This window comes from Struthio camelus, chromosome 1 (genome assembly GCF_040807025.1).
Source record: "Struthio camelus isolate bStrCam1 chromosome 1, bStrCam1.hap1, whole genome shotgun sequence".
In the NCBI taxonomy this organism is placed as follows: domain Eukaryota; kingdom Metazoa; phylum Chordata; class Aves; order Struthioniformes; family Struthionidae; genus Struthio; species Struthio camelus.
The window spans coordinates 152,864,056-152,890,916 of NC_090942.1; the positions used below are offsets into that span (position 1 = coordinate 152,864,056).

General features: G+C 39.4%; 1 protein-coding gene across 1 annotated transcript in view; it reads left to right on the top strand.

The window, feature by feature from the left end:
* Window positions 1–208: 208 nt before the first annotated feature.
* Window positions 209–26,861, top strand: part of SLC9A4 (solute carrier family 9 member A4) — a 34,840-nt gene continuing 8,187 nt past the window's right edge. The window contains exons 1-9 of the mRNA XM_009666458.2: window positions 209–986; window positions 3,352–3,815; window positions 9,397–9,656; window positions 12,606–12,823; window positions 15,254–15,456; window positions 16,607–16,693; window positions 18,127–18,197; window positions 19,865–20,026; window positions 24,764–24,860. Of these exons, the coding sequence (XP_009664753.2) occupies window positions 725–986; window positions 3,352–3,815; window positions 9,397–9,656; window positions 12,606–12,823; window positions 15,254–15,456; window positions 16,607–16,693; window positions 18,127–18,197; window positions 19,865–20,026; window positions 24,764–24,860 (1,824 nt within the window). The 5' untranslated portion in view covers window positions 209–724. The remainder of the gene's footprint in view (window positions 987–3,351; window positions 3,816–9,396; window positions 9,657–12,605; window positions 12,824–15,253; window positions 15,457–16,606; window positions 16,694–18,126; window positions 18,198–19,864; window positions 20,027–24,763; window positions 24,861–26,861) is intronic.

Below are 26,861 nucleotides of genomic sequence, written 5' to 3' on the forward strand. Positions count from 1 at the left end.
TCCCTTTTTTATGATTTTTTTTTTTGCTAAAAATTGTGCCTAAATTAAATACATGCATTTAAGAGAAATAACATGTTTTAGGGCTAAATGAGGATGTAATTTGTGTTGTCCTCCACCAGATGTCCCTACAGTGAGCACTGCAGAGTACATTTATTTACACACCAAGTAGTTTTTTACCAAGTGAGAAAGGTTCAGTGAGCAGTGCCAACTGTGGTACCTGAGTTGCCAGCTGCACTAGGGAGGCAGGCAGAGAGAGAAGAGAGGCGGCAGGAAAGGAAGGTATGGAGTAGGCTCTTCTGCCTGTTCAGGGTGCTGTCACCTCTCTCGTCCGATGCTATTTACTCATGCTGCACTTGCTGCCTGAGCGGTGCATGTTGCTGCCTAGTTGTCTTTGACAGCAGGAAAAATCAGAGTAAGTAGAAAAAGAGTACAGTTATAAAGGGCTTTATTTCTTAGCAGGATGGTGCTGTGATGAGAGTTGATCTGGGTCTGAGGAGCCTTCAGAACCGGTGCCTTCGTTTGAACTCCAGGTCCATCTGTAACACAAGGAACAGCACAGGCAATTTAGGACTTTAAAAATGAACTCTAATAGACAAATGAAGTAGCCCTGATAAAGAAGCGGCCGGGAATATGAGCAGTGAGAGTCGACAGGTGTGAATGTTGCATACCTTCATGCACCCTGCATATGCTACGTCTGTAATAGAGGCGAGTCGAAGCCCCGGACATGGGCTTTCTTGGGCTCACATATGCAAAGCTTTCGAGCTGGTTGCTGCTGCTGTTGACTCTGGTATGCCCTTCTGCTGCTGTTTATTCAGATGAACCCAATCAGAGCAGTAGTTTCTTGCCTCACTATGAACCTGACCATGGTGGTGCTGTTGACTCTTCACAAGATGCAAGACTGCATGTTTTCACAGTTGATTATTTCCATGTGCAAATTCCTTGTGAAGTTACTCTTTGGATACTCCTTGCCTCTCTTGCAAAAATTGGTAAGTAGAAAATGGGATCTTGGGTCAGATCTTCTATCTGGGTAAGAAATCAAAAATGTACCATGTAGTAAAGTATTTTACATGTATTTTTGTGGCTGGGATTGTTTTTACAGGTCTCATACTGGAAAGAACAGGTATATTCTTTGACTTTGACAGTGACATAATTCCAACTCTGAAAGCTTCTAACTTACTTAAGTAAATATATCACCTATAACACTCAGATCTCTTGGGTCATCCATGCTTGTGAGTAGCAATATATCCCTCCCACCAATGCTTTCCCTCCCTTTTTCTGGCCTCTAAACATCACAAGGTATCAAAGCTTTCAACCTGCCCTAGCTGTAGAAATCGATAACAGATGACTGAGACTTTAAGTGTATTTAGTTCAGGGCATGGGGAAAGGGAGGAAGATGGGAAGCATTCTTCCGTTGTGTGAATAATAGGAAACAGTTCCCTGAGTCTTTGTTTTAAATACTTGTTGTCTGAAGTTACTCAGAAAGTAATCCCAGAGGAGTGAATCTGAGTGACTAAGAGGGTGTAGGTCATGAGAGAAATAGGGCAAGTGCTATCTGAATACATACCAACGCATCTAGTTTCTATTGTAGTTCCATATACATAACTGAATGAAGAAAGACAGACTCACAGAGAAGTAGGGACTGCATTTAACACAGAAAAAAATGGTTCATCGCCTATTGTATATCTGCATGGCTGGGCTCAAACAGGTTTCACCATTCAGAACTAGTATAGCAAAATTAAATAAATGATGAAGTAAATGACAATAATTTGAGGAACTGCATACAAGTGATTTCCAAGCCATGTGATTTTCAAACATTGCTATAGAATAGACTGCTTTGTGGGATTGATTATTTTCTGGAGGTGGCCTGAAGATATTGTCAATTTTTCATGTTGTAGTCAAACAGCTGTCAAAGATCATTACTGCTGACCGTGATTTGCAAGTTTCGTAGCAGCTGATGGTCTCAATCCAACTCCTATGAACAGATGTCCTCGCTACTAAAATAATTATCAAAATTTTCATGAATGCAACTTTGTTGTTATCTCATCGACAGAATGTGTTAGCAGTGAGCATATTGACCAATTTCTTTATGCATCATCTATAAAAGCACAAGACTTGCCATATGGCACGTCTCCTCTATAGTCTGTTTTTGAGCAAGAAATAGATACTTCAGAAGAGCTTTGTGATCCTGAAGAGTATAAAGACCAGTTCCTTCGCTGGGAGTTTTCCAACAAAATTATTGTTGGAAAGTGTGGTAGTGTTGAATTCAAAGCTACTCTGAAGAATGAGTTAGTCTGAATAAATGTCCTGATTTGGTTACCTAGGGAAGGAGATCACCAAATTGTTAAAATTTTTCAGTGTGGCATTCATATATGATCTTCCTCTTGGATTTCAAGATCTTGGGGTGTGAAACATTTCTGAGATCTTGAAAGCCTTTATGAGATTGAAAAATAATCCCATCATTCTGTAAAATTGACAGAAGAGTTGAATGTGTTTTTTTTAATGGAAAAGGGAAGTTAATAAAGCTGTAACCATAAAATACTTTTTTGTTAAAAGCAGTTAATGTCCCAAAGAAATCATTTTAAATTACATTTTTTAAAAAAATTCCTTTTTCTTTAATTTGAACATTGCTAGTTTGAAAGTTGCAGAAATATAGTCATGTCATTAATGGCTAAATTTATGGGATGAAGGTTCACCTAGCTTCAGGTATGGAGAAACAGCCACTGGATTCACAGGTTTCTTAGTTTGTCTCATTCTCATTCTTGTAAATTTAGAGCAACTCCCTGTATTTCTAAATGAGGCAGCTCTCATTCACAGTATGCTTATACAGTACCAAGTAGAGTGACTAGATGAGCAATCTGCAATTGTTAGACATTCCCACAGCATCAGTGTCAAAGAAGAAGAATTATACGAATGCATTTGCAGTAGTAATACGTCAAAGTAGGAAGGTGGAGATTCAACATCCACAATACCTATATGAGTACAATTCTTCTTCTTGGCAGTAGCAGCTATTCAGTATTCATTTTCCAAACTGTGGAGAACATTTTCAAAATGTCCATGTGTAGGTGTTTCTCCATTTCTAGAAATGGAGCCCGGACTCAGGCACACTTGCTCAAAAATCAAGAGCTGCAAGGGGGAAGATAAGAGATTCATGGCCAAATTCTTCCCCTGTTGTATAAGTGCAAATCCAGACATGTTTCATGTCTAACTGAATAGTACTGCTTTTATATTTATGCTAGTAATTCTAAGAGCAGAACCTGGCCTTCTGAAGACAAAATATTCGAAGACAGGCAAAACATCTCTCTGACATCAGGTTAAGTTAAACTTGAATAATATCCCAATGTTTTATTCAAGGTTTCCATCTCTACCACCGATTACCAAGACTCATGCCTGAAAGTTGTGTCCTGATTGTCATTGGAGTCCTAGTTGGAGCGATCATTTTTGGTACTGATCACAAATCCCCACCAGTGATGAACACAAGTATTTACTTCTTGTATCTCCTTCCACCAATTGTCCTGGAGGAGGGTTATTTCATGCCAACTCGCCCATTTTTTGAAAATTTTGCATCCATCTTGTGGTGGTCTGTGCTGGGATCTCTCCTGAACTCGTTTGGGATTGGCCTCTCCCTCTATGCAGTCTGCCAGATTGAAGCCTTTGGTCTGACTGACCTGAACCTGCTGCAGAACTTACTCTTTGGCAGCATGATTTCAGCTGTTGATCCTGTGGCAGCTCTGGAAGTTTTTGAAGAAGCCTCAGTTAATGAACAGCTTTATATGATGATTTTTGGAGAGTCATTGCTCAACGATGGCATAACTGTGGTGAGTTTGTTTCCATTCCTCATCTTCCTCTCCTTGGGCTCCTGTATCTTGGAAGGGTGTTTGGCACAGAGCAAGAGTAGCTCCGTGATCCCAGGCACCTTACTGTATGGATACACCATTGGCAACCCACACATGATTTTTACATGTTTAAAAACTGCATTCTGTAGTGACTCTTTCAGAAACAAAAGGCCACAGTACTCCTGGAAGAGGGAAACAAACACATTAGACAGTACGCTCTACTCTTGCATCCACTGAAGAGAATGGATAAACTAAAGCTGATTTTGCTGCTAGGATCAGTATAAGACCTAACAACATTTTTGACATTGTGCAAGCAAATAGATAGAAGATTATTGTACTCTTTAAAGACTGATTGCAAGTGGGTAGCAATATAGGAAGCCCTTCCTTGTCATGTGCCACTCTGCCAAAATGATAGGTGTGGCCACGCCCACACCACTCCCTCCTCCAGCCCCTTCTCCTAAGAAATTCACACTTCCTCAAAGAACTTAGACGAAATTCCAAAAGCCATTAATGACTTTGTATAACTCTGTTTCTATATGCACAAACTGAGAGTTGACAAATGTTCACCTTTCTCAGGTGTCTTATCTCAAGTGTCCAGAAACAATGTTTTTGCAGCAAGAGACACATATTTTCTGAAATAGGAAAAGAGATTTTTTTAGAAAGCTCCTTTTGCTGATACTTTCCCCTTTTTACCACTAGCTCTGCTAAAATTTGAAGTAACCTGAAATTCCAGCTTTAGACCACAATTGACCAAAACATCTAGAACACATATCTTTTTCCAAGTAAGAAATTTCAAGCAGGAAATTCATTGCATGAAAAGCAACAGAACCGCTCCTGTGCTGCAAGTTAACTGCAGGTTAAGGAGTTTTGATAGATAAGATCTTCACAGAATTTAAAGCACAGGAATCTGAAACACATTAAAAAACTATTCAGATACTGTTAAATATGAAGGACAAGCACAACCCGGACTTATTGCAAAATCTGTACAGAGTTCATTGCTGGCTGAAAGGCTTCATGGGAGTAGTGCAGTTTATGAGTAATGTGAAAAGGAAAAGGAAAGAAAAAAATTTTCTTGTGGCTACAGCGTGCTGATTATAAATTCTTGATCTTGTGGGATCAGAGATACAGAGCTGATGTAGAATTAATGGTCAAATATTAGTTAAGTTTGCATGCATACTGCTCATGTGCTATAGTTGTAACAAAAATTATGCACCTATCACTGCCACTTGTCTTTTTGGCTCTTTAAAGTTTAGATTTCAGAAAGTAATACCCATTCCTCAGTCTGAGAGGGTTGATTCAGTCCATCCATTTTTTGACTGGCTGTCTAGCCTATCTTGTCTTTGTTCCTAGCTGTGTATGTGATGTGGGTTCAACTAATTATGACATTTACATGAGCTTTCATTCAGGATCCAAGCTACCGCATGAATTTGTAGGGATAGAAAGTCTTTAAAAGTAGTGGTATTTAGGCATTCCTCAGAGGTACAAGGTGTGTTAGCAAAATAAATGAAAGGGCTGTACGTAGGGAGAGTTTCCTACACCCTTGGGAGATGCCTTTGCCCTGCTTGCCTCCTCTCTGGCTCTGCTCACAGCAGCTACATTACCATCAGTTTGTCAGCTTCTGCTGCCACACCTCTGTGTCCCTCAGTGCTCATCCATTTTCTGGGCTTTCAAGTTTCCAAATTCTCAACTAGGCTTTCTGTTGGAGAAGATTGAACTGTTTCTCACTTGGATGGAGATAATAAGGTGGCTTTTTCCTCTCTGATAACCCCACTTGTTGCTATTTTAAAGTTCTTACAACTGTTTACCTCAGATGTCTTATCTTATCATTTCCTCCCAGTTTCTCCGTTAACAGCTTCCTTTGAGTTAGCTCTATGTATTTAAAAAGGTAATATTACCAAGATATAGTTAAGCATACTTATTTTGCTATTGTTTGAATACAAATATTGCCCCAGTTCTCTCCAACTTGCTTCTTAGCAATATTAAATATTTTTTCTCCATCAGAAAAAACTGTTACAAATTTTGCTGAACTTTTACTTTATATCTGAGGCAGCAATAGGTCCCCCTCTCCCATATTTATTTCAACATCGTAGTACAAAAATTCCCCAAACTAATAGAATGTAGAATGAAAGTGGTGATTTAGGAATATTTCTGTGGCTTAAGTTACTGGCACAAATTTGATATTTAACCCTTTTCCCATTATCTTTTGAAGAGCTGAGCTGGCGGGTGGAACAAGAAGGCTCTAGGTCCTGTTAATTACTTCTTTTTCCAGTTGCAATTTCTGAGCTGAGTATTAGTATCAGAGTGCAGACAAAAACAGGAGTAGGCCTAGCATGAGTTATACATACGTGTCGTTTCCAGGCCTTGTCTCGAATCACAGAATGGTTTAGGTTGGAAGGGACCTCTGGAGATCATCTAGTCCAACCTCCCTGCAGTGACCTTGGTAAATTCAGTGCAGATGCCATTCAAATGTGAAGACACTAAAGCTCTGTGGAGGACCCTATTTTTACTGTAAAGCATTTCAGGCATCTGATGTTCTGCTTCTGCGCATACCCAAATCACCTCTATCTTGATAGGAGCTGGGCACCTGCATGCATTAAGAAACTAAATATTTCTCCTGACTACTTCACCTTTGAGGCTCCATTTAGAAATGCTCTCTGAGAACATCTAATATATCGTGCTGTACTCAAAATAAAGTGGCAATGACCACTTTCTGTCATGGTGTCATTTACCTCTGATGCCTCTGTGGATGGCTTTGGCCACCAAGAAGTATGGGTGTCAGGGAAGAGGATGGGGCCATTCTCCACCTCTGCTGTGGAAACTGGTCTGTATAGAATAAAACAAAATTCTTGCAGTGAGAAAGAAGAAAGAAAGAGTTATTAAGGCTGTCTACATTGGTGATTAAGGCATTAGCTTGAAAATCTTTGTTTCCAATGCTTCTGGTTTCTGTTCTGGTGCAATGTCAGAACATTTGCGTCATGTAAACTGCAGAAGCAACAGCTGGAGCAGGGATCCTGGTCCCCGGGGAGGTCTCCTGTGGGCAGCAGAGTCACGCTCGCTGTTCCTCTCGCTGGCTGTATAGGCCACCCCAGTGGTATACTGCTACACAATAATGTCTCCTCAGAAAAACTCAAAAGTGCGATGTTCACAGAGATGTTAAATGAGTCCTGTTAGCAATCCATCCGTTCTTCTTGAGTGAACCAAGGCATGCTAAGCTGATTCAGGCTTTCCTACCATTTAAAGAATTACAGCAACCCATTTACTGGCAGAAACACTGCAATGTAAGTTAGCCAAGCAGCATTTACAGACAACCTTACTTGCATGGTGACCAGTCCAGGATGTTGTACAAAACAGTTTGTTCCCACAAAGCTTGTCACAAATAAGGAACCAGAGCCATTTAGGAGCCAGAAAAAGAGAACAAACTTACTAAATCATTTACTGATGATAATTTGCCTTACTCAAAACTCAGCACTGTTCAACACCTTGGTACCAGTTAGAAAGACACCTAAGTCTTAGCAAGAATTTGTAGTTAGCCAGAAAAGGAGAAAAGAGAGAGAAAAGGCCTTGTAATTAACACTTTGGTAAATACAATGAGGTTTACTTACTGTTGAGACATGAACCCTCTTTTTCTTTTCTGTCACCAAAAGGCTTCATTTTATACACAGTCATCAGAAAAGCAGTGCTGCTTATTTTTTTTAGGATGATCTCACCTGGAACATTTTGTTGTGCTTTGCTAACCCCCAGAAATACTAGCAGCGAGTCTTCTGGAGAACAGACTTTGTGACAGCTCAAGGTCACATGTTCCCAGCAGCAATTTGAGATTAGATAATAGCTGAGGAATGATTATTATCCTAATGAGCTTGACTCTTCTACCTGCAAATATCTGCTTTAATCTTCTTAATAGCCTTCTTGAATTAACTATATGAAAAATAAAGACCAAAGAAACTTAGATAAGACAAATAGTTTTGGTCTGTTTTGCACCAGATGGCTTTTGGGACTGATGCTTTGGTGTAATAGCTACGGAGAATTGATATTGTTAGATGTTTCCTGCATTCTCTGGAAAACCTTCCTGTGGTAAACATTCCCTGTAAACAAATATGACAGGATTTAATGTTAACCAACTGTCAGCAACCTCTAAGACCTTTTTATTATTACCCCATTCATCCCTGTGGTAGCCTTCTAATAGGTTTTGAAAGATGGATGAAAGTGGAAAATACTGAAGATTTTTCATCATTAATTTCTGCAGAAGAGAAATTATTAGTAATATAAGTATGATAAACCTATCTGATCTAAACTTAATGAAATTATCTTTACAGGTCAAGCTATATAATACAATAAATTCAATCTCTCATATTATCTGACCACCGTGGGGTTTTTTTTGGCATTTTGAGCTTTCAAGTCAAGATATATATGTGAAGGGTCTTAAAGCCCTTCAGAGTGCAAACCAAGAAGAGCTTTTAGTGCTTGCTGTGAGACTGACAACACTGACACAGAGCTACTGTGAAGCAGCTTTAGTGGCACCCACCACAAACCACATGAGGATAAGGAGGCTGCAAACTTCCTCCTCCCGCACTGTTGCTACACTAGTATGAAATTGGTAGGGAGCGGGATGGGCGGGGGAACTGTCGGCTTATTCGGGTCCCCGTGGCAGCTCCAAAAAGAGAATGTTAAGAATGAAGAGGTTTAGAGCCAGACCAGAGCCTTTTTCAGCCAGACTGGGAAAGTTTCCTTTGGATATTTCTAGCTCGGAACACAGTTGTGACAGGCATTTGCTGTTTTCTTTTTTTTTTTTTCAATGTCAATCAGCATACGCAAGAATTACTGTATTAATAAGGCATCTCATTTAAAACTTTGATTAAACATGAGTTCTACTGTGTCTAACATCAATAAGAGAACTGCAAAACTGTATTTATCTAGGGGTAATATGATACTGGGATTGCCCTCTCCTATCTCCTATGCTCTCCTCTGCTCTGCTCTCCTTCTTTTCCATTACCACTGTGATATATTTCATGGTTTGTATGCATGAAAAACATTTGACATTTCAAAGTCCATTCAATGAAGTGTGTCCAGTTTACAGATCATGTTAGACTACGTAAATGGGATTTAGGACAAAATTGTGATTCTTACTCACTGCCCTGCCCTGCCTCATCCAGAGACAGAAAAGTAACATGAGGGAGAGCCTAGGGTTGTTAGGGTATAGAGCTGCTTCAACATCAACATCTGCTGCAAAGGCCAATAATGAAGTTTGTCTTCAAAAAAAAAAAAAAAAAAGAGCATGAATATTTTTCAGTAACTTTAAAGAAACCATCTAGGCATCTTCCCTTCAAATGCTTGTGATCCCTCAGCATTTTACTTTTTTTACATAGTCATCTACCCCACTTTTTTGCTACTTGCAGGGCACTTGACAAATCCCTAATTCTGGGACTTGTTAAGAGCTAGATGAGGTTTCAACTGTTACTTTACTGAGCTATCTAAAGCAACCTCTGGCATATGTATAAAAAGCATACACGTCTGCCAGGTTTTGGAAGACATCTGACTGCTATCATCTCATCATTTTCATACGCAGGTGTTATATAACATCTTCATCGCCTTCACCCAGATGCACAGATATGAAGAGATCGAATCCATCGATATTCTTGCTGGCTTCGCTCGCTTCTTTGTGGTTGGGCTGGGTGGTGTGCTGTTTGGCATCGTCTTTGGATTTGTTTCAGCATTCATGACTCGATTCACCCACAACATTTCTGCTATTGAACCCCTGCTGGTCTTCATGTTCAGCTACCTATCATACTTGTCTGCTGAAATACTTTACATCTCGGGCATTTTAGCGTAAGTATGGCTTTTCAGATGCCCTCTCAAGGGAAGGGGCGTTCTTTCAAGGAGGTGTTTCTTCCTGAAGTTGGCTTGCAGTGAACTAAGGGGTCTGTAAAAAGCAGTGGTAACTAGGAAAAGCGAGCTCCTGTTCAGAATGTGCCTCTAATTGTACTGCAGAGAAGTAGATATCTGCTCTGAAAAATATTGAGGTATCTGCTGGTTGCAAAAAATATTGCAAGCTGTAGGTACAATGACTAGTGCTGCCACCATCTGGTTATTTTCTATTCTTTGGGCCTAAGCGTGCAATCTGCTTCCTCTGATAATATCTGCTTAGTGACAGAATGATTTGATAATAGACCGATGTATCTGTATTTATTTCTATGTAGCATCATCATCAAGTTACAAGAGGGATGAAAAAATTTTATTATGGAAAAAGTAAAGAAAGCATGTCTGAGTTCTTGCATTTGTATACAGCTGTAAACATCAGCTTTAACACGATTTGCTGCAATTACATTAGATTTGAACAGCATTACTGGGATTGAAACCGAGCAAAAAAAGACAAAGCAGAAACGCCAAGCATATAGGTACATATAGTGCATGTACCTGTATGCGTGCATATATTCACATATATGGATACCAAAGATCACGTATTTGAGATAACAGAGGTAACTTATTGTTGTAATGCTAAGGACTGTGTTGTTAATGTACTGTAACCATATGTGTGACCACTGCAGAGGGAAAGTTGTCAGGGTGGCTGGCTGCACTAAATACAGTGAGGGTGAGTAAGGGAGCATTGTGGAAAGGAAAGAGGACAGACGTAGGAAAGAAGTTGAAGGAGAAAGAAATGGGGTAAAAGTGAGTGAAGTTACAAGAAAATGACTGATAGGTGAATTTGAAAGACACTGCCAAACAGCCCCTCAGCACAGTAAAATGTAAAGAGATGGGAACCTGGTAAGATCTCAAATGCTGTAGCTAGTGCTGCCGGCTGCGGCTGCATCCAGTGCACAGCTGGTGGGTGGCAGTAGCCTTTCCTCTGAGCTTTCACACTGGTGAGCATCAGGGCTTTGTGGGCCCTGGTCCTCCTAAAGGACCAAGAAGTATCTCCAGAAGGGAGGATGAACAGGTTTCAACCTAACAAATAAATGTGTGGAGCTATTGCTTGTCCAGACAGATATGTTTGCTCATCAAACCCCAATTTGTTTAGCTTCAGAGTAAAACCGGCTTTGTGCAGACAACCTTTGCAGGATTACCTGCGAAGAGGGATTTTACTGTTTAACCCAGTTAAGCAATTAGGTGTGAAATATGCTTCTATGAGCTAATGATTAGACAAAGGACTCAAATTTTGGACTATGTTTTACAAGTCCGATACATTTGCTTTGACTGCGGTGACTAGTGACCTTAGTTGAGCAGGGTTAGACCTACTGTATAGTGAGGACTAATACTATATAGACAGTAGAAAATGTAAGGATAATAGGAATCTGCATTGCCCAGCACACTGCTTCCGTGTTTATTCATTGCACTAGAATATTTCTTATCTTTATTTCCTTTATTCTGTATTTTCACTAGAGTAGTGAAATTATTAGTAAAGAGAAAGTTAATATAATTGGGATTTATTATTCTTGCTGCTTCATTAAGGAAATTATTGCTTGTTTCAGGGATGGGAACTTTTTGTCACCCTCCTGAATTATTGAGGGATTCATTCATTTTTCACTTGGATCATGATACTCTATTACGGATATGTCTCTGAAAGTCAACAGTATTAAACATTAATGTCTAATGGCCTTGTCTTAGAATGTCCTTGGACCTGCTAAATGTCTCAGTTGCATGGGCATACCCATGAGATTTCTTCAGTGGAAATTAAATGAGTAGAAACTAGATGAAGGATTCTTAATGAGCAGGCAGCATTCTCTGAATTCACAAGTTTGGAAAAATATCATCACACAGAAGCCCCCAAAGACTAAAGTAACATCAACAGAAGCTGGCTAGCTAGATGATGGAATATGTTCCTAGCATAGAACTGAATCTATCTACAACTGTGAAAAATGAACGAGAGAAGAGGAATTCTTAGGAGTGTGCTCAAAGGCTGATTTCATTGGAAACACAAAAAACGGAGGCCAAATCCTGACACTGATGAGGGGAAGTGACTTACTCCACAGGATATGTTTTACTGCCTTTGGTGGGATTGCTTGAGGAGCAGGGTATTGCTAAATGTGCACGTTACCAGTAGCTGTGCTGGGTTGTTGCTAATACCTTTGAACGGATTTTAGCCTTGACTGAAGAGTAAAGTGGCGGAAAATAGTCCTTTGGTTTCTTAGGCACATTGCCCATGCCCTGGATAACTGAGAGGAAGGAAAGACAGACTCTAGGATGACTGCATTTCCCCTGTCATGCAGAAAGAGCTGCAGTGGGTGGAGAATTACTGAGGCTTAACCTCCGCCTACTGATATGCCAGCTAGCTGGCAGGGCACAGCAGGGAGCTTTGGACCCAGCACTGGACTAGCACCATCTTCTTCCACCACCACGTCAAAGGAAAAGATTGTTGAGAGGCAGATTATGTCCCTTTAACTGATCTGTCTGTCCGTAGGCTGGTACAGAATTGACTGCCCTTTGTTTGAGACTCAAATATTTGGTACTTTGTGCATGATACATTCAGAATGAAATGGACTTTGAACTGGAATGTGATACTCTCACTTCCTCTTCAAGAAGGCTGACTAATTTGCTTCCTTTTTTCTGTATGCAAAACAGATTCATAAAAGCTGAATTAAGGTACCTCTTTTATCCAGGGTGATATGACTGAAATGGCTGACATTACCTAAGAAGTAAAATGCTACTTGACATTAAGAAGGGCACTAAAAGCTGGTAATGGAGAGTGGGAAGTGTGCAGGTGGTGAGGGCTGAAGCTGTTCTTGCATCAAAAGACAAACAGATGGTAGTTGCTGATCTCTGATGTTTTGCCTGGTACAGGATGACAGCATGTGCAGTGACTATGAAAAAATACGTGGAGGAAAATGTTTCCCAGAATTCCTATACGACAATAAAATATTTCATGAAGATGCTAAGTAGCATCAGCGAGACACTGATTTTCGTGTTCATGGGAGTGTCGACAGTTGGGAAGAACCACGAGTGGAACTGGGCCTTCATTTGCTTCACTCTGCTTTTCTGCCTCATTTGGCGGGCACTGAGTAAGTCAGCTTTTGCGGGCAGGCTGCTCTGCATCTCTGACAGAAACGTTTCAGTGCAAAAGTATATTAGAAAAGTCTGTGCAGACTTGTATAACCAGTTTAATAATGGGTTTAGTAGGCGTGTGTTGCTGACAACTTCATTTCACAAACCTACGCTTGCAGGAAAAGGGAGGAAAAAGCCCCAAACAAATATTAATGCCATTCTGCAAGCACAGACTTTATGATTAGGTGAGAATGGAATATTTTAAGCAAAATAATTAAAATATTTCTATGATTATGCCTATATAGGTGCTAACGTCTTAGTTTACTATCCCTTTGGGTATGTGGGCTTCATAATAATCTTATCACACACTGTAATTAATTTACTAATTAGATAATGTACATCAGCACACTTCTGGTACCATAACACTAAAGGTGGGAGAGCTCAGGAGTGCTTGAGGCATTGAAAAAGAGGGAAGGTGGATATACACACTGATAGATGACTGAACTGGGACTCTATTTCCTTCCTTACACCATAGCCCAGGCCAGCTATGCTATGCTACTGCTTCTCAAATGTCAATTTGCACAGTCTCTGTAAACTACTAGAAAATATTGGCTGTTTGGAGTTACTCTGTTTATACACACTATCTCTCCCAATTTCTGCAAAATTCTCCTACTCCCTAATCTGTCAGACTAGGACTACTCCAGCTTGGGCAACCCTGAGCAAACTGATCTGATTAGACCTGTTTTGAACAGGGGTCTGGACTAGATGACCTCCAAAGGTCCCTTTCAACCTTAAGTACTTAGAGTCTAACATTTAGGACCAGCTAAGTGCTGGCATCCAAAGGCTGAGAGTAAGGTGCTACTTCTTAAATCTCTTCTCAGGTGGCTCATCCCTCTGCCAAACAGAATAACAGAGCAGGAGGAAGATGTTGGCTTGATCCTCAAAGCCCAAAGAGAAATTTCAAGACCTTTGAGTTTCAAGCCTAGGAGTCCTGGAGGAAGGCATTTAGCTATAGAAACAAGAGGAAAGGGGAGGAACAGGTTGCCCAGAGAGGCTGTGCAGTCTCCATCCTCGGGGATATTCCAAAGCTATCTGGACAGCGTCCAGGGCAACATGCTCTAGGTGACCCTGCTGGAGGAAGCGGATGGGACTAGGTGATTTCCAGAGGTCCCTTCTAAGCTCAACTGTTCTGTGATTCTGTGAGGCCTGTAACATGCATCTGAACAGCTCTATTATGCGGAGATGACACAAGTACTCAGCAGTGGAAGTCATATGCTTCTGGTGGGTTCGCAGCAAGAAGGAAATGGTCACGTATTTTACTTGTTTTAGCTGGGCCAAGTATGACCTTTAAGTTTTTAAAGGTTTAATTTTGGAGGCCATATTGAGATATCCTTCTAATAAGGACAGAAAAGGTGCTTTCTTGATACAAGAATCGCTCCGCTGCCACATGTCTATCTCTCTCTCCAACACAAAGGGGAGAGCTAGAGCTGTCCAGAAGAACACCAAAATATTTTCCTTTAAACTCGTCATGAAAAATTAGTGCATTATTTTGTTTGAAGCTTGAACAGGTAAAGAGAATTGACTTGAGGGTGACACCTCATTTATAGTGTTTCAGCCTGAGTAGTTGCTATCTAACATAAGTAACAAAAAGATGGTCCTTTATAAGGCAGCATCCAACAACCTAAATAATAGGATATGGCTACTGGCCTTATCCTATAATAAGCCATGGAGTTTATCAATGACTAATGCGTAGAATAATGCCAGTAATTAACAACATTTGTCAGCATTAACATCAGTAGTGTAACAATTTCCATACAAAACAGGATACATATGTTTCATGGAAGGCGAAGGCGGTTTAAGAGAAAATCAAGCAACACGCTAAATGTGTCTATATAGGGAAGTTGCAATCCTTGCACATCCACAGGCTGTTTCATTAATTTTAACTTTTATTAAAAGAAAAATTAAAACAGAGAAATAAATGGAGAACTAGAGGGAGAATAAAACAGATGATTAAAAATTAAAATACTATTACTCTTTGCCTGTCAGTGAACCTATCCACAAGACTTGTTGGTGAAGCACTATTCAAACACTTTGGGTAGATGCTGTGCAGAAAGCAGGAAACGTTGCAAGGGAGGGCACAGAAAAAACTCTCATCTAGTGGTTTTTCTTGTCTCGAGAACACTTCAGAGAAGAAGTGTGTAACATAAATATAGAAAGTAAATCTTTTCTTCTAATCTCACTTCTAAACCACTCAAGTGAATCTGATACATGAAGCAGTTAGACAACGTGCTCTTTTCTAGAAAATTTGCTCACATAAACCAGTTCTATTAGTTGGTCAAATACCCAAAATTGAAAGTTCTGTCAGCAACTTCCTAAGTCAAGATGTTGCTTTACTTTAAAGATTTCCCTTTTCCACTTGCATAATAACAGCTTTATTTCCTGCCTAGGTGTCTTGGCTCTCTTCTACATCAGTAACAAGTTCCGAACGTACCCCTTCACCTTCAAAGACCAGCTCATTATTTCCTACAGTGGTCTTCGAGGAGCCAGTAGCTTCTCTCTCGCATTCTTGCTTCCAGTGAATCTCTTCCCTAGAAAAAATTTGTTCATTACTGCTACACTTGTAGTTATATACTTTACAGTGTTCATCCAGGTGAGTGGATTTCTCAATGAATTATTTGTATATAATAGAAGTGACTGAAAGCTTTACAGTTAAGATTGCATTTAAAATTTACTCTTAAACTAGGACAAACTACTGTATTTTATGGCCAGATTTAGCACTGCACTGTATAATTACCTTTTGAATGTTTTTTTAGGTATTATTGAATAACTTTTTCAGAAGAACTATTTAAAACCCAAGTTTTCTAAAGCATTAAGGGAAAAGGGTCTGTTGTGTCCAAAATCTTTTCTTTTCACTGCATGTTAACTTCCTAATGCTTCCAAAATAGGAAGCATTTTAACTTTATGCTTCAGCACAAGTAGAGTTAGTTCTTATTAGTGTTGCATCTACAACTGAGCAGAAGACAGTAATTCTGTCTTATACAGCATTTTGAACTTTTGACATTTATCTTCTGTCATCTTAGGACCAGACTGGAACATTTTCAAACCCTTTGTAAAAGAATATTAAATAAAAATATAAGGAACAAGTCAGATTTGTAAGAACAGATGTCTAGTGTGACTTCAGGTGCCCTGGGTTATTTCACTTGGCTTACACTGCTATAGGAGGAGGAATCGAATTTTCTGGACATCTTGCATCACATTTTCTCTGTTTTTCTGTACAAATATCTCAGATACTCTAGGGTGTCAATGGGACACTATGCAACTGTGATTAAACAATCAGATTCTACACAAAATGTTTCAGACAAACAATTTGTTTCTTTTTCCCCCTTCTAAATGCTAGATTCTCTAGTAATGCAACAGAGAATTGAGAGCAGCTAAAAATGATTTCAAAATGAAAAAATAAAGTATTTCATTCTGAAAATGTTGAAGTAAGAGCCTTCAGATCGTAAGAACCCTTCAAAGATCAAGTTTTCTTTCAAGTCTTAAAGTTTTGGTGAAAGTTGGCAGTGGGTTAGTTACTTTACATGGATAAAACATTTTGATAAATATAATTTTGGTTAAAAAACCTGATATATACTTTTAAAAGTTTTTAGTTTTTAATCTTCTTCTGTAACTCTCCTTATAGGTAGCAGATCATTCTTCTAAGACACAGCTCTCCTGACTGACTAAAATGAAATCCTTTTGCTTTCTTTCTGCTTTATCTAAAGGATAATTAACATTTCAACTCATTGTTCCAAATGCAGGGAATCACAATTGGTCCATTGGTAAAATATCTAGATGTTAAAAAGACCAACAAAAAGGAGTCCATCAACGAAGAAATTCATGTGCGAGTAAGTTTTTGGTATCAGTAACTAATATCCTAAAAAAAAGAGAAGAAAGGGTGTCAGTTCCAACATAGCTGGAGAGAGTGAGACATTCAGTAGCACTGGCATTTGGTAGATTTGGAGAATGAAGGTTTTTAAGACTATTTGGAGGAAATCCTAGGCATAATATTCTAAAATATTATCATTTGTATTCACAGAAATTGTCATATTATGATAGTATACCATAACTTTCATAGCATAGCAGAGCTTGTGAGGGAGAGGCATCTATTTTCAAAGCTATAGAATAGACCTTTTTCCAAAGACTTGTGTGATGCAACAACACACAATAAGGTACCTGATTCTAGCCCTTATAGCTGGATGCTTGTGACCATGGCAGCACAGAAACGTAAAAGTAGAGTTTCTGAAATACATTCATCGTCCTTCCTAGTTAGATTTGCCAGCTTCCTTTGTTGCCATCCTTTAACGGGTTCTAGTCACACTGAAACCTGAAAAGTCTGAAATCAGGCTTTATAACCAAACTGAGCTGCATCATTGGTCTGCAAATTTAATTTCAAGTTCTTCTGAGAAATGATCTTTCTCAAATATTTGCATTTCAAATTACCAATATGTAAAATAACAGAAATCTACTCAAACTGATCTAACAATACTCTGCAAAATATACACATGTGGTTTCATTGTCATTATAGGAAAAATATTTGAAATGAACAGAATCAGTGTGCCTTAAAATTAAGCAAACGCAGAGACATTAGCAAAATCAGTACATGTCAACTGATTTGAATTTGATGTGAAGTTAATTCTTGCTATTTCAACCTTTACACTTAGGTTTGAAAGGAATTTATGTTTAAAAACATCATATATAGCAATATGTATGCAATAATTGGCCATTTCAGGCTATTTCAATAACTCTGGAAACATCTAAGAGAAGACTGAAAATTCTGTAGTTACCAGTGAAAAACTGACCAGTCTCATGACAATACTCAAAATCCTCAGGGCACTTGGAGGTCAAGGTGAGGATTAAGGAGTGAGGTAACTGGCCATGTGCCCCTCTCAGGGAGGTGACACTTGAGGTGGGAAGAGGAAATTTGGCTGACAGAACCAATAATTTAATTTTTGGTCTCTGCAGACAAAGAGGACCAGGCAAGTTGTATCATCTGTATCATCATCCATTGGGCAAAGTCCTTTTCTTGGGCCTGTTTTTGGCTAACGTAGCAAAATGATAGACTTGCAGCCTTGATCAAAATATCGCTGCTGCAGCCAAGCTCAGGAGATGCCGCAGTGGAATGTTTGCTTAAATTTTTGGAGGACAGTGGATGTTTTCAGAATTAGCTTCCTACCCCTGCCCCTTTTAAAATCTCTAAATCATTTCAGAGTTGCATATTTGTAGTGACATTATTTTCTCGTAATGGCCACTTAAAATCTTTCCATGTTTGTTTCTCTAGTTGATGGATCACTTGAAGGCTGGTATTGAAGACATATGTGGACATTGGAGTCACTATCAGCTGAGAGATAAGTAAGCATCTCTTATTACAGCCTACTACAATAAAATAACCTATCTATGATGTAAAATACAACAGGGCCCTTAAGGCTAAAATAGCATGAAAGGTTGGAGACGTGTCTTATCTCTTTTTAAAAAGTGAACTCCAGAGTAACAATTATCTCTTGGGAGTGCCGTGCCCATATATTGTTTGCTACATTGCTTCTGCACAAACAAGGAGAAAATAGGCCTTCTGAAAGAAAAATGTAACACATAAATGCATGCTACATGCATGTAAAGCTTCGACATAAATCTTAGATTGGCAATGCTCCTTTAGTTTTAGATTTAAAATGGAAGCTATGGGAGGTAAGAGTGCTTCATTTGCCTTCGTTGTAAATTGCCACAGCAAAAAGGAACCCCTGTTGGTAAGTATAGATTAAATAGTAATTAGTCATTTGTCTAATGACTATAAGTCTTAGTATTCAGTCATAGTTAAAATAATACTGAAGTGAATGGCTGAATTTAAACACCCATTAGCATAAGCAGATACTACTTTTAATACGGTCTTCGCTCAGGAACTGTACAGGACCAGCGTTATGTCTTCTATAATCATGATGAAATGATTTTGTGAAGCTTTGTGTATCCTCCAGAACAGTCTTGGCAGGTGCAGATTCAGTTCAGGTGCATACTGGAAGATCACACTGTATATGAAAATATTGAATGTAGGAAAGGTTGTATTAAAAGGCACTCCCTATTTTTCTATATTATTTTAAAGATGTTTGGCATATGCATTTTGCAATAAATTACCTGAGTGAAATGATACTCAAGGTAGCTTCCTGTTGCCTAGAAAACCATGAAGAGCTCTAATCCCAATGGAAACATATTTGTGTATCTCTCTGTGCTATTAAAGTAAGTATAAAAACAAGCCTTTGTTAAGAACGAAATGTATAAACTCTGTAGTGCTTTTCCTAGCATTGTGGACCACATTACCTCACTGTGGTAAACTGCTCCTTTGAAAGAAACTTCTAAGACGATCTGTTGTTGTTCTGCTGAATGTCTGCTTGAAAGCACATACTTGTTTCAACACACATACATACATTTGCTTTCAAATTATGTCACACTTTAGTGATGTTTTAGTGTGCATGCACGTAGTACTTTGTGTTCTATTCAAATTTTCTGTTATTCGAAATACAAAGAAATATGTTTTCTCCACTCTAATTGTCATGATTCAAAATGATCAGCAACATAATGGGCCCAAACTACTGTAACTACTGGGCCGTTTAGAGCATTATTGGTGACTGGCTCAATAGGACAGGATTACTGTAAGTGCAGCTGCTGCTGTTATGCCCTATTAGAATACAGCATTTGTACAAAAGCATGGAGCCTGGCCATATTCTTTTCTTACAAACGAGGCAGTGTTATATGAAAACACACACCCAGCCCTCTATTTTGCTCTGATTGCAGCTTGTTTCTGTCTTTTGTCTAGTGGGCTTTACAATCTGTGTGGACCAGTAGACCATGCCAAATGGCTCCCTGAAGGTTTCTGTTTACTAGGCCTTCAGGAGTCCCCAGGTGCCTCCAATTTGGATTCAGTTTCCACCACCGAATTATGTCTGTGTTCATTTGAATGAAGATGAGCTTGTCCCATAGGGATAAAAGCACATTTCCTTTTTTATGCTTTGGTTTTAATGTCTCTTTTGCAGATTTAAAAAGTTTGACAATAAGTATCTGAAGAAAATCTTAATTCGGGAACACCAGCCCAAATCCAGCATTGTGTCATTGTACAAAAAGTTAGAGATAAAACTGGCCATCGAGATGGCTGAGAGTGGCATGAAAAGTTCAACAGCATCCACAGCTTCTTTACAGTGAGTATTGGCCTCTGCAGAGCAGAGTAGAGTAAGGGAAGTAAGAGGACAAAAATGAAGAAACATCTGGGGGTTTTTATAACTTTAATAGAGGCATAACAAATGAAGACAGTTATGAGGAGCTGTTATTTTGTGCTGGCACTTTGGTACTTATTGCATGTTTACTTTCATTCTTTATTCACCAAATGATAATTAAAAAATGTGACATTTTTGTTATGTTTCTCTTCAATGATGGGCAGTGCTGAAGTGGATTCATGAGGCCAGCCCAGAATCTGCTCTGCACGCTTTGTGTCACAGCAGTGATTCAAGGCTGCCATCCTCCTCACTTAGCTGCTCAGTGGATTTTGCTCATCACTGCTAGGTGCTTAAAGAACTGCACAAAAGGTTAGAGTAAAGGTCTTTGGTCCTGACCCCATTATCCCAGTCAGAAATTTGGGTTCTTAAAATCTGGGTTGATGTTCTCTGTGGACAGATTTCCTTGCAGAATAGGCATATTTTGCTACTTCATTTTGCAGTCCCTCAAGCTGTCTTCTTGTGTTTTGGTACTTCCACACCCAGCTTTGGCTAGAACTCAGAGAAAACAAGAAAACGGAAAAAAAAAGACAGAAGGAGTTATTTGAGAGCACTTTCTGAAACTAACCCTGGATGTTCAGTTTTGGAAATAAGGAGGAATTTACATCAGCATGGTTGCCTAGTTTTCTGAGCAGTGCAAAATGAATGCTAGTTCTCCCAAAGCGTACGACTACGAATGTCATCTGGTAGCCGGGTAGCCTCCGATGGAGGTGTCTGACACACAACGGGTCTCCTCCAGCTGCCCCCTCTCTCCTGGGAATGCTCCCCTCTAGATGCTGCCCCCCAGCAGGAGTGCTACTTGTTCGATTCTTACGGAGAGATGGAGCTTTGCAGCAGCCTCTGGCAGGGCTCAGCATGTTTTCTCTCTTTGACGTTCCTCTCTCCCCACACCAGAAAGTTTGAAGGATCACATCTCAAAAAGAAATAATGATGGGACTTCAAATTTAAATCTTTCTTGAAGCTGTTTGTCTTCATCATGTCAAGACTCAGTGGCTTGACTGAGACTGATACCAGCATGCAGTGTAAGACCTAGCCCTTTTCTTTCTAAATCATTCTTAGCAGAATGGATTATATTAAAAATGGTTGTGTGTTTGTCAGATTCCCTTCTGCTATATTCCCCTAACTGTTCTGAGTGAAGATCACATGTACAAGGTTAGTAGAAAATCTATGACAAGCAAACCACATTCCTCTTCTTTTCTTGAAAGAGATATGGAGAAAAAAAGACAAATTGCTTTAATGTACTTCAGAAATTCTTGCCTGAGCTGAGAATTTAGGTTGAAAAATATTCTAAATAAATAGTGATATGATGGACTGAGTTTTACTAGCTATACTCAAGCTGCAATTGAATTTTACTGTGCATCAATTTCTGATGCACAGCTTCTCCTACTGAGAGAACCTTTCAAAAAGATATAAGGACATCTTTAAAAAATGAAGTATTGACTATGACTCAGAAATGTCTTGATCTTTGGAGACTGTGAGAGTGTCCTAGGAAAATACATGTTTTCCTAGTTCTGTTCTTCAACAGGTGTCCACAGTTGAACACTGTCTGAGGCAGGATAGTGAGCTTGTTGGATCTTTGGTCTGAGCCAATGCAGTGGTTCTTATATCTCCATTCCCCTGAGCAACCAAGTGAGCCTGCTTAAGAGTGAAAGGTTTCAAAATGGGAGGATTTGTAAAGTTTTATAGCTTTCATTGAGATAGTTTGTACCTAAAGTCCCTTTCCTGAATGAGGATACAAAAATCTGGCCATGAACAAGCAATCCTTGAAAGTTGAGATTTGAGATCAAATTCCGATATATTTTATGTAAACTATATTTGCAGTGCCACCTTACTGAGACACCTCTCTCATCAGTGCTTCTAATCAGTTCTGCAGCCTTTAGGGTCCAGGAGAGAAATATTCTATGCCAATCAAGGCAGATCTCAATGGCTCTGGATTCGCTCTATAATTTGAAATGTGATTCATGTTGGTATGCTTCCTGCAGGTGGAGTGAGTGTTGAATACATTTCCAGTGTAGACTGGAGAAATCTGTCCATGTACTGTGCAACAGAGGATCTACATTTGAATGAAAATAGAGCATTTAGTTATAATGATTTGGAGAATACAAGCCTTAGAAATAATGATTTCAAGGGCAAAAGCACAATCAAGCAGATATTGTAAGAACTGTGTTTATATTTTGGGAAATATACCTTAGAAATGTCCATTAGAGACAGAAGCTGATTTGACTGTGAACTTGCTTAATGGTGACTTCACAATGCTGCGGTACTGACTTTGGTAAGAATAAATCTTAGAATATATCAATACCAAAAAGATAAGAATCAAACGCAGTGTTATCATTTGTGGCGATGTAGCTGTGCATGGGCTATGCCTGATGAATGTTACTTCCCTCACAGGACTAGTGAAGATTAGTGAAGAGCTGGTGAAGTTCAAAATATGAGACATTTTATTATAAAAAATAACCTTACAAGGTTTTCATATGGAATTGTATTTCCTTTATGTATCAACTATACCTGCGTCTTAAGAAGAAAGAGATACTGTCATGGTAGTCACCACAGAGAGATAGTGAGTTATCACAGCACATTATCAGCTCAATATTTTCTTTGCAAATATATCTCTTATGCTGTGTTTCATGCGCAACATTCAGGAAGTTTCAATAAGAACAAAGGAATAGTTTCGGTAAGGATTGTTTAATGGGTATGGGAACATACCAAACTTTTTTTTTTTTGAAAAGCTTTTTTTTAATGTATTGTATATTTTTTATTACCATACCTGTGCATCAGTTGGGTAGGTTAATATCTAACCCCATGAAAAGAACATACACTTTTTATTTGTGCTTCAGAACAATGCAGATTATCTTCATGCTGTTTGTTCTGTTGCTACTTCGGCTCAGCTGAAACTCTGGAAATTTTATTTAAGTCACTTTAAGAGCTAAGCAATAAGCACTTAAATGACTTAGGACTGGCCACTTTTCCTCTATTGGCATGTGAAATGGTGAGTTCCATAGCTGGAAAAGTAAAAAGATGATTTGATGTCTTGGAGATATTCTGCTCGACCCTTCTGTTCAGATGGGGGAAACTGTCTCTTCAGTCTGCTGAATGCCACCTCATCTCATTGCAGTCTGCTTACATGTTTCTCACATCCCAGGGATATCCCCAGCCCTGTACTAATCCTATCGCTAATATCCCTTAACCTATTGTCATTTTCTCTCTCTCTTTCTTCTTACTTTATGTGAAATTTGGCAGTTCTCAGTTTTGCTTTGATGCGGAATAAAAATACATTTAGAAACCTTGAAATATTTCAGGAATGTGAATTCTTAAATTCCAGAGATCTTGGACAGGGCCAGGCTACCAGTATTCACTGTCTGGTTAACCGTAGGAGCTCGTAGAATGTAGAATTCAGGCTGTACATGATGGTCTTACAAGTTTTCAAGATGATCTTGTTAGATTATAGCATAAAATAGTGGTAATCTTGTTAAAAAACCTGTAATTGCAAAATTCCAAACTTTTTTCTATGTTTACAGCATAATCTTAGCTTTGTCTGAATCTACCTTCCTTTGCTATTAATTTTTTTTTAAGTTTAAGAGGAATAAAAAACAAATGTACACAAATCTTTGGCAATACTGTACAGTGATAATAATATATTCTTTAATCACATTTACAGACATTACTTTAAGGATATCACTTAGCTGAGAAGAAAGATTGACAATAGCATTTTGAAAAAGGAGAAAAGAAAGCAAAACGGGGAAAGGAAAAAAGCAGAAATAACAAGATGAACTTCAACTGTGATTTGTCTTGGATGATCACTATCTATTTCCCCTTTCTCTTCTTGGGAATTCGGCTGAACGCTAACTCTCACACAAGTTCAGTGATATAGCAAATCCAGTTAACATTTCACAGCAGCCCTCATCCATTGTTTTGTTAGTGAAAAGGCCAGGCAGTTACGAATGACTGTGGGCTTCTTGTCCCAGTTTGAAAAAAATTCTAAGATTACTATCTTTTAGGCACTTCTTTCATTTCAAACGAAGAAACAGACTCAGTTCCAAGGAAACTCTCTATATATTTGCCTCAGCACAGAGCAGATCTCCTAGACAATAATGTTTCTGTCATTGTTAATGAGGATGCGGTTTAATTATTAAGGATCGTTTTCTCTTTTACAAAGGAGTTAAAAACAGTAAGACAGCAAGGTCCAGGGTGTTGGACCATGCCGAAGAACATATCCCAGCAAGGGAGGAAACTTGCAATGCTCTCCTGAATGTACAGATGCTTCTTGCCCAGTCTAATTCTTAAAAATGAATTTCACAGAATCACAGAATCGTTTAGGTTGGAAGGGACCTCTGGAGATCGTCTAGTCCAACCTCCCTGTTCAGGCAGGGTCACCTAGAGCTCCTCCTGGAGCTCTTTAAAAAAAAAGGATGGTTTCTGCTGTCAGCTTTATGACAGCTTAGAGCCCTTTCTGACTAGCCAGCAGATTGATAAAACCTGGGAAAGGGCAAAAAAAGAGTCAGACAATTCTCATTCGGCTTTGGATGATTTCATTATGTTACTGGTCACTGAAAGTCTCTTTGGATCCTTCTGCCCTAGAATCAAAAGCAGACCATACATCGTTTTGTAGCAATAGCGTTTAAGCAACTTGTTAATATCATATTAAATCTTCTCTTTTATTTACAGGAGCTGCAGAAATCGGCGAGTACATAGGCTCTCCCCTGCAGAGGTGGAGTCCATGAGAGATGTCCTGGCACATAATCTATATCAAGTGCGACAAAGGGTGTGTAAGCGACTTTCACGCTATCGCTCCATATTTGTAGACTGAAAGCTCCTGTTTGCCCTCCTTCACATCATAGCAACAGGTGGTGGTAGCAGCAGGGCAGATCCGACTCTCACCTGAGACCTGGAGTCACGCTGGTGGGAAACGCGGGCTCTGCGCCTACAGAGTCTCCAACCCAGGAGACACTCAGGGGAGAACCTGTGGCTTTGGGTTCACTCCTTGATAAAAAACAGGCAAATAGGGTTTTCCTTCAGCTTTTCACTCTGATAGCAGCAGGAAAAGACAGGAAAATCCGGGACTGAGCTCTAGAGGTCAGGCTTCCCTCGCTGTATAGCTACCTGTGACTCAGAAACGGCCCTTTCGAGGCTGCCAAACACCCCTGGCTTAGTTTGACTTTCGATGTCCTCTCCCTCTAGGCACACACAGTCTGTGACCTGTTTCTGAGGGAGCTGATTTGTAGGGTATTCCTATGGCAACTCAGGTGATCCAGCTGATATGGCGGTTAATACCAGCATTTACTGGAACAAGCACAAGCACATTTCTAAAGTAAACCATCCGTAGAGGACGTTTAAGACTGTAAACTCTGTAATCTCAGTGAAAGGGCTGGCTGGAAGCAGGGTGGCTGGGAGGCAAGGCTGGCTTTGGACAGTGAGACCTGCTGGCATGGCAATGGGCCAGTGTGACCTGGCCTCTTGGGGACCCAGAGTCTGAGGGACATGACCTGAAAAGTGTAGGAAGCTGCATGGGTCACATATGCGTAACATTCACGGTGCATACGGGCTCTGATTTCGTTGAGACGGACGGACACTTGGCAGACTACTGAGCATGCTACTGAGCATCCAGGGATGGGCAGATTGTCGTTGGAGACAGTAGCCTGGCAGATTGCCACTAGCAGTGAAACTTTTCTGTGGAAGTGGGAGGCCTGGCGGTGGTAAACACTGCATAGCCGAAAGTCAGAGTCAGGCTGGTGAATTCTCATTCTGTGTGGGAGTTACAGTTTATCCTCACCACAGGAGGTGAAAGGAAAAAAAAAAATCCCCCTCCTCTAGAGCTTCATTTTAAAGGCTTTTTTTCCATAAAATGGGGATGATAATGTCTTAGCAAGGATGTGTTTTGCACAAATTTGTACTCATTTTGATGCACTTGAAGGTGTAATATCTATTTAATACCATCCTGTGCCCAGAGTATATAGCTGAGTGCTCTCATACAGCAATGTGTGGTAGAGGATATACTGTAGTAACCTTGACATTATGCAGATAAACTGAGATAACTCATGTAATGCACATTTGCTAGAAAATGCTAGGCCTTGCTCATTTAAATATGTCATTATTAATATGATATTCTTTCCTAATATTTGATTTGACATGGCCAATTATCCCTAAGATATTAATTTCTTATCTTGCTAGCAACAGTTTGCATATACAGTTGCCTCCTAGATTACTGAAATGAACTCTCTCTCTTCAAAATCGATTACAGTAATGTCCATTTGTGCAGTCGCTTCCTGTGTGGTGTTGAGAACTGTGTGCTTTTGGAAACAAAAGATAGGAAGTCAAATAGTACTGCTTCTAATACCTCACGTTAAACTTTGAAGGCCTGCTGATGCTCTGATTCAGCAGACTAACTTCATAAAGACAAGTGAGGTTAAGATCAGATTCTGCATTTTAGGAGAGTTTTATAAACTTAAATGAACTTTTCTCTTTGAGGTGGATAACTATTACTTCCCTCATTTTGGAAGAGGTACACAATAAATCAACAAATAAATAACAAATAAATAAGCTTGCCCTAAAAATGCTCAATTTTAAGGTAATATTAAGGTGTGGTTTGTCCAGGTACGGAAAGGAAGCTTAGATATGTATGTCATTGTAGAGATGTATTCTACTCGACATAGTCTTTTGCTCCTGAGCATGTCTGCAAGTCACTTCCGGCTGCCAAATATCCAAATATCCACAGCCAAATATCCCCAGGGCAACATGTGTGAAGAGCACCTTGTATGTGGCTGGG